Source organism: Pinus tabuliformis, chromosome 9, assembly GCF_031772625.1.
Source record: "Pinus tabuliformis cultivar Carrire ecotype Pingquan chromosome 9, CPIR1, whole genome shotgun sequence".
In the NCBI taxonomy this organism is placed as follows: domain Eukaryota; kingdom Viridiplantae; phylum Streptophyta; class Pinopsida; order Pinales; family Pinaceae; genus Pinus; species Pinus tabuliformis.
Genome location: NC_142307.1, coordinates 564,913,244 through 564,922,446, shown reverse-complemented (window position 1 = coordinate 564,922,446; position 9,203 = coordinate 564,913,244). Strand labels below are relative to the sequence as shown.

At 33.8% G+C, this 9,203-nt stretch overlaps 1 protein-coding gene across 1 annotated transcript; it reads right to left on the bottom strand.

Annotated features, from left to right (window-relative positions):
* Positions 1-806: 806 nt before the first annotated feature.
* On the bottom strand, positions 807-1,318 carry LOC149149781 (heavy metal-associated isoprenylated plant protein 12-like). The gene is made up of 2 exons (XM_089437886.1): positions 1,234-1,318; positions 807-1,129 (listed from the first exon to the last, which is right to left on the bottom strand). Exons 1-2 carry the CDS (start codon positions 1,304-1,306, stop codon positions 807-809), a joined length of 396 nt encoding a protein of 131 aa, XP_089294012.1. The 5' UTR covers positions 1,307-1,318.
* Between the last annotated feature and the right edge of the window lie 7,885 nt (positions 1,319-9,203).

Here is a 9,203-nt window from a genome sequence, read left to right as displayed (position 1 = left end):
TTTCTAAAGAACCAAATAAATTCTTATTTACTAGCTATTTTAAAGATGTTCTTTTAAATGTTAAATGCATAAATTTTACATAGAAAGAATATCCAATTCTCTCCAAGAAATTTATTTTGATAAAAAACTTTTGAATTTGATAGAATACACAAGTCAAACAGATGGTGGGTATAACTGTAACACCTATGTTGTTTCATATTGAATGTATAGAGTTCTAAGGTTTTATATTGGATGTATAGAGTTCTAAGGGATAGAGACGGTTAATATAAATGCTCTTAGAATAAAGCTTTAACAACATATGTATAGAGTGGGAAATACAGAAAAGGCACAGAATCTAGAGCAAACATGTTTAAATTACAATTTAGATATAATGAATCTATGAGCTATATCTCAGAATATGTATTGTTATTATATTATCAATGAAAAAAACACATTTTTTCCCTCTGAAAAATAAACCCAAAAAATTAAGCTTCATACAACATTTTAATTAATCAAACAAAAGTTATCTTCATCCCAAACAAATAAATTCCAAGATTTTAATTTATGCGTGCAAAGAGCGCTGAATCTGCATCCGAGGAGGCTACAAATCCATATGCATATATCCTTGATCTCATTCATTTTTATCCGAAATAGAAATGACAGAATTTACTAAATCATTCCTGGTTCTTGCGGAGATTGAGGGAAACCTTGGTGAGAGATATCCAAACAAAGTCAAGGCAGATTCAAAGCGATTTACACATGCAGACCAGATGAATACTACTAAGTCACAGAAGACAATTATTGACTAAAAAGATGAATCAAGAAATTCAGACGATGCGGCAGGCGTTGGGGTTCTCGTTGCTGAAGTAGTAAGTGTCGTGGCAGCAGTAATGGCAGCTTGTCGGAAGAATAACATAAGTCAGATTCGGTTGTGACACCTCCTGCTTTTTCTCGGGCGGCTTTTTGTCATCGGGCTTTTTCTCGGGCTGCTTTTTGTCATCAGGCTTCTTCTCGGCTTCTTTAGAAGGTCCGACGTTGACCAATTCAGCGAATCCGATTTTTCTGAGACTAGCTGTCACGCACACCGGATCTGCGTCCCCAATTACAGTCATCTTCTTGGCCGTGTCATCAACCGCCACAGAGACCACACCTGCAATGGAGATCCACGGACCTGTTGGGATTTAGCACAAATTATTGCAACCCTAAAGCCCGGAAACCTAACTCCAGTACATAATAAATAAACGGGGACTTCACCTTCAATCCATGCAACTGTCTTCATGGCTCTCCGTTTGCATTTTTCGCAATTTAGCTCCACTTTCAACACCATTTTCTGCAAAATCACAGGCATAATACAGGTCAAATAACTTGTTACAAGATAAAATGAGACATGAATAATTGCTAGCCTACCTGTGACATCTTTGACAGCTGCCAGGAAGTCGTAATACTGGAGACCTTGTCGACAAATCCCTTCACTTTCTGCAAGCACCACTGTCAAAGAGGCCTCAAGAAATTAATCACAGCCCTGGAAACGTGCTCGCGGTGTTACCAAGTCCCTGATGTTCTGGAATGGCAAGGGTGGCCGTTAAAGGGCTGAGGGATTTTATTTTGAGGAACTCTTCCTGAAGCGTAATGGGAAATGTGTCGCACAGTTAATGTGAGCCAGTAATGCTCGGAAGTGCTTCCAAGTTCCTGGAAGGCGAACGACGACACAAAACAATTTCTTTTTGATAACTTTTGTTCCGCGGAAATAAGTATGGCGCCCAATTTTCACGAAGAATCGAAATCTATATTAATATTTCACTATACTCTATTTAATTTATAGTGAAATAATAATATTATAATGAACTTCTATTTTATAGGTCAATTCTAGGTTTAAAAATCCTATATTAAGATGATTGATTGTGGAGTGGGAGGTCAATTCTATGTTAAAATGATTGATTGTGCTTGCTCTTTAACCTAAATAATCATCCACACCCACTGCTATGTTCACTTAATATAAAATTGATTGTACATGTCGTAGTAAACAATTTTCAGGAAGCAAAAAAAAATATTTACTCTCAAATTTCCATTCATAAATGTAAGTAAAAATTCTCATAAACTTAAATAAAAATTCTCAGAGTTTTATCATAGTGCATTCAATAAAGACGTTGATGTTCTATCAAAAGAGGGTCTCTCTATTCCACCTGGGGTGATTCTTTATATGGCATATATGTTCTCAGCGCTGAATGTGCTTCAATATAGTTTCTTTCTTTGTTACTAGAAACGAGAAACGGGAAATAGAACGGAAACGGGAACGGTACGAGAAACGAAGTTTGGAGGTTTCGCATATAAGAAACGAAGAGAGAGAAAAACACAATATTAAAGGTTTCTGCTTATGAAATTGTAAAAAAACAATTGTAAATACTGATTTAGTTTTAAGAAAGAAGTGATAATTTTGTAGATCCAAAAATTTAGCCATCATTAATTCCAAGAAAATAGCAAACATTGATAAGAATAAGAGATTTGAAATATAAATAATAAAATTTTTACTTTTGGATATATATGTATCTCTAAAGTCACTTCTAACAATTCATATCAAAATGCAAGTAAACCTAATAATTTAGATTTTGAAGCTCATTTTTTGGAATAGTTGTTGAGCTTGAGCCAATTCCAAAAGAATTATTTTGGTCAATAGATTTCATGGTATCATCAAGCATGTCTTCAGCGTTGTCTTGTAACACATCAAGTGGAAGCTCATCATTTTCATCATCTTGTGAACTACCATAATCCCACATTCTCGTGGGTCCAGTGTTGTATTCTAGTTGTTGTTGAGATAACAAACGTAGATTTGAGTGTACAAACTCTAAATCTTGTGCCCTTTTTGTGCCTAGGCGATTCCTCTTCGTTGAATGGATGAAAGCATATTCACTCCAATTTTTTTCACATGCAGAGGAACTAGTCACCTGTAAAATAAAATTAAAATTATGTTAGCCATAGTGAGTGGAAATCTTATAAGATAAATAATCCAAAATGAACTTTAGAATTAATGTTTCAATGATAAATCAATACATTAATGGTATTTGTTATTAACAATACCTGTGAAAGCAAATGGATAGCCAAATGATGAAGCAAGGGGGTCCCTGTACCATATTGTATGCAGGAGTCGATGGGTCCAAGTTGTTGTCTGTTGTATGCACAATCTTCATTTGCAAAGTGGTCTTCTGATCTCAAATACTTTCCTAACTCAAATCGTAAAGTAGTGCGATCCTCACGATCGTAGCACCTACTTATAAAAAGTGTTCCAGTTTTGCATAACCTCTACATCTGACGATGGTTTCTTATGAAACCATTTAGGATTGAGTAAGAATACAATTGAATGAAGAGGGCTATGAAGCATTTTCCACCTTGTGAGACTAAGTTCCCACACTTCATTTCTGGTGTCTTTGTCGATCCTAGAATTTTCATCTTCCATTATGTCATGAATCTTCTCTCTCATTTGATCCATGCTCTCAAAGACATCCCCTAAGCATGGTTGATCACTATCAAATATGCGAAGGGTGGAAACAATAGGTGTAATAAGGGTGACAAAATCGTCCACTCTCCTCCAAAAATTCTCTGAAGAAAGACCAATAATAATGTCCTCAACTTTTAGGCCATCCCCAGTATGAGAACACTTCCACCTTTGCCAATCCATTGATACCACCATCTCTCTCAAAGATTGATGAATTTTAATAAGGCGTTGAAGCATAATGAAAGCATATGTAAATCTAGTCTCGGCACATCGAAGAAGCAGAAGTTTTGCATATTTCCTATAAATTGCTATGGATGTTGCATGATTAATAATAAAGTGTTGTAGCATCTTTGCTTCAGTTATAGTTTTATCAACCCATGCAATGTTATTAATATCTTTCAGGAGCAAATTCAAGCAGTGCATAGAGCAAGGAGTCCAAAAAGTTGTTGGATATTCATCCTCAATCAACCCACCAGCAAGGACATTGTTTGAGGCACTATCTGTAACAATTTGGACCACGTTTTCTCTACCAACCTCCTCTATTGCCTCTTTGAAGAGACCCGTTAGATATGAACCATCTTTTTTCTTTCCTGTAGTATCATAGGATTTTAAAAACATAACTCCTTTTGGGCTAGAAACCAAAATATTGATAAGGGGATGATGGTTAACATCTATCCAACCATCTGAGACAATGGAGACCCCAGATTCCTTCCAACTATCTTTAATTTCTTGAAGTCTATCTTCAACCTGAGCCCTCTCTTCAGATAACACGGTTGTCCTCATCTTTTCATAACTAGGGGGCTTGTAACCTTTAGGAGAATTGTTAACTAGATCTCTTACCATTTCCTTCCAATAAGGAGATCTACAAATATTGAAAGATATGTCGTTTGCGAAAAAAATCATCCAATGGATGCATCAAGATTTCCCCTCCCTTTTACATCCCATAAGTTTTGAAGGTGAGAAACATAAACTTGATGTTGAGAACAAGAGTGTGGACAACTAATTGTCAATCCACTAAGATTGTTGTTAGTTTGAACTAAACCTTCAACAATATGTCTAAGCTTTTCAAGTTCATTAAATTGCTTAATTAGAGAAGCTTTCTTTGTTTTAGGTACACTGTCACAAAAAGCTGAATGTTCTTTTTTTCCCATTCCAAATAAATGCCATTGAACTCTTCCTACATTCCATGATTTTTATTTTTTACAATAAGAGCACAACCAAACCTTTGAACCAGATGATCCACTTGATCCTCCACTATAAGAATGAGTGCATTTCACAGCTGCCCATAACCTTGTCTCAAAGGCTTTTTTTGCTTCTTGATATTCTTTTCTTTGGATTTTTTTGGATGCCTCTATGCAAGATTTCTGTTGGGAAAGGGGTGGTCTACTTTGTGACATTGATGAACTTTCTTCCATTGCAATGAGAAATGAGTGGAATAAAAAATAGATCCGCAACCAATTTTAATCTACACAATTTATATTGAAGAAAATTAGTTACAGAAAATAAAATAAAAAATTGACACCTAATTAGAAAAATATAATTAACTAAAAATTTGAAGAGATAAATTTATTCACATGTATAATTTGATGTACTATATGATGAATGGTTTCTGAAAATTTTCCATTGGTTGTTTTAGGCAACTGTATTTCACCGAGGTACCATGTGTGCCTATCCTGGCATAGATGGCATAGAAAGAGAGATATCTATTTCTTGAACTCTCCCCATCCCTATTGTAAAAATATTCTATATAAAGTATAACAGAGAACATCTTGATTGTTATTGAGTCTTTTAATAAATCAATATAATATTTTTAATGTACTTGACACTTATTTAATGGTTTTCACATTCATATCATATTAGGTTTTCAATTAGCTGTATTAATAGCCTACCCCTCATTTTGAATGGCTAGATTGAGAATTGCATTGCATATTATACTTTTTTCGATACTCCTTTGCTCCTTCTCTTGTCCATGCTTCCACCTATCTTTCTACTTATAATATTTTATTTTTTTGCATAATTCATTCCCGCATAAAAAATTGATTCCCTGTAATGTAATGCCACATTTACATTTTAACATGTAATATGTGTGAGTGCTTCAACCTCTTCTAAATTAACTACGGTTTATGAAGTATATTAAAAGCTTTACATATTTTCTATCATCCTCACAGAGTGACATTGTCCACTAGTTATGAGAAAGATGAACTTATTTGAAATATGCTACATGAATCCACACATTGATCAATTACGTGTTTCTTATTATTTTACAATAACTCGTTTTGAACCCTATACAAATTGGTGTGTGCAAGGTGATCCAGGTTTTGGGGGTTTTTCAACCCAAACGCCCCATATGGCTCAATGCTCTAAAACCTTTTTCTTCGTGCCAAAGCGTGAAGGATTCAACTCTGTGGCTCTCCTGGACTCAACTGTAAATGATTCTAGGCTCACATAAAAGGAATTCTTGGTAAATTGCTATAATGATATTGAACCTGAGTTGTAGAGGTACCATTGCAAGTTGGAATTAGTTGTTGAATGAAACTAAACCAAACTGGACCATATCACAAGTATATGATAAATAGACTCTTAGTTACAAATCGTGTAAGCAACCTTCCTTGGTACATTCAATATTAGACCTAAACATGTGGGATCTGGGACAAATTTATCCATTGAGCTTCTAGGCATGCATAAGAGCTGCGGCCTCATTCCTCAGATTTGTCACGGCATGAAAAACACTGGTATGAAAAACCAGAATTTTCCTCTATTGCATAAAGACGCAGGATGAAAAAAGCTGGTACGAAAAATGCTTGTCAATCAGAGGCTCACACCATGATTTGACCTTATCGACCTTACTTGCTACAAATGTCCAGGACGCAGTACCTAAGAACACACATAAAGCTAAACAGACAACAATTTGTCATTATTTTCCACCTGTAATGAAATTATGGCTCATGGATCTCACTATTTTTGACAATGACGAGAATAGGTATATGCAGTATTTATACTTTTCCCATATTTCCCATACTCTGCGTTGGATGTACTCTCGAGAATTGAACTCCGTAGTTTAAATTTTAATATTTCGTAAGAACAACTCTGGTGAAACTTACATTCAAACCATATATACCTAACCAAGCAAGTTTGATTTATGTTATGTGAATTAAAATATCACTGAAGTGGTATGAGTTATAGAAAATCTCACAGCAGTCAGAATCACTTTAATGGAGTACATATACATGCATTGATATGGAAGATAGAACAGAAGTTTCATTAAATTAGGCTAAAAGAGGATATTACAGGACTGAACACAGGTATAGCCCATTACGATATGAACAATTGATCCCAGCGAACCTCACCTACCCAAATCTTGAGAGAATTATGTGGTCTGGAATCAGCATTCATAAAAAAAAACCAGAGATTGAAGTTTGTAGGAAGTACCTTTTGACAATAGAATTGACAATGCTGTTAAAGAAAACTCGATGGGGGCGTGAAGTTGCTTGGCTCTAATCTGTGTCTTGCTTGCATCTGACGAGTGATGGGTTTTCTCTCCTCTTCTGATTAAATCCTTGAAAAAACATGAGCAACTGCACAACTAAAAAAAACCACTGGTTTGCATGGATCACTACCCAGTTAAAAAAAATATAACTACTATCTGAATAAATAAAAATTTCTGAGACATAATAATAATGTTATTCAACTGGAGTCTAAAACTAGAATTTAATGGCAACTAGTGTTTTTATTTGGCAACTCTTTCACAATACCCTGCATTCTCTCAACAATACAGCTAGTTCTTTCTTCAGCTGCTCGCTCACAATACCCTAGAGTGCTCTCACTTTGTATGTTTAATTTCTAGAAAACTAACAGTCAACTACAACAGACTAACAGTCAACTGTAAATTAAACTGGACTTAACCCTCTGTATGTGTAACTTTCAGAAAACTAAAAATCAATTGCTAATTAAACTCTATTTAACCTGTGGTTTGAAAAAATTAAATTTAACCAGAGTCCGAAAAAATAAATTTAACTGCAAATCTATCCAAAAACAGAGAATTCGTTTTCGAGAAGAAACTGTTTTGTTTCGCGGAAAACTGTTTCTTGCCAGTGAAAAAGAAAACAGCCGTTGCAGACGACGTTTCTAGTATGGTTGGGTTTCTCTGAAGGTTTCTGCCAGAAATGGCAGACATCATCCCATTTCTGGTAACTAGGGCTTCTTTGAATTAAAGAAGTTGCAACCACATGACTCAACCACTGCCACTCTAGATGTGCAGGGTCATCCTGTCAGGATTGAACTCGTGACCATACGTACTGGGGTACTCGAATGAGTAAGTAATTTCAAAATTTATGGATGGTTACGTGTTCCTCTTAAAAGCTCTGTGAAGGGATAACAACGGCAAATTGTGGTATTGTGGGATATAGTACATGATTAAGTTGTGGTATTAATGCAGTATATTATAAGGATTATCTTATGATATTAAGAATTTATTGTTTTATTAATAAATAAATAAAACAATTTTAAATATGAAAAAATTAATATATAAGAATGTGTTGTTTTAGAAATTTAATAATATAAATTTTATTTGATATTTCTGGATGTATTATGATTGATCCAACAAAAATTTATCAAATTCCAACTAAAATTTTCAAAACATCTAGGCTTTAGACAACCCATTAAAAATATTTATAAATATATAAAATAAAAATAATAATACACTTTTAAGATTAAGATCAACCTATATATCATTATTTTTTTAAACAATGACGACATATAGACTTAATTGTTTTAGAAACACATTTTCTTAACGGTTAAAAAATTTTAAATTATAATTATTATGATTATTGTATGGTTAAAAATTACATTATTAAATAAGAAGCACCATATTAATAAATATTAAGAAATATTTAAAAAAAAATTATAAATATATAAAATTATGTTGAAAAATCTCACAAATTTAAAACAGAGTACATTCCCAATTTTTATTAACTTAACCTCCCTATATCGCATAATCATAATCACGTGGATAAGGAAATCCAAGTTTCTTGCTAATTGATAATGTCAAATCTTATGTGTGTGTGGTTGCTTGAGGGTGGAAATTTTGTTGGATTCAATAAAAAGGTGTGAGGTATAATTATGGATATTTACATATGTATTGCTGAATAAAAATTTCATTGACTAATAAACAAACACAAGTTTTAAATGTAATTGGTTGTTATTAATATTATAGGAATTTGGATAATGTATATGTGTTTAGCTGGAATGTATTAAATAATTAAATGTATTTAATATGTTATTGAGAATTGTTTAAACATTTTTTTAACTATTTTGAAAGAAATAGAATTATATAATTATATAAGAGAATAATGAAAAAACTCTTTTCATTATATTACATACATATTATAATATGTTAGCAAAATAACCTCTATTGATATGAATTTGAAATAACCTCTATTGATCCGAATTGAATCCTAAAGAACTCTCTAAGTTTTCATAACTCTGTAAAATTCATGCCAAAGTGTCAAAGGCTTACAAAGGTCGAGCTTATCAGAAATATCCTCAAACAGTTGTAATTTGTGAGCAGCGCCAAGCAACGAGGGCCCTCGGTCAAGCACGCAGACCATTGGCCCATGGTAACGCGCACTGTCACGAAACAACAAAACGGAAAGACTTTTTGAGAAACAGGGAAGGTTTCTGATATGCGATTAGCAATAAGTCACTAATTTCATATCGCCGAGCAAACCCCTCAAAG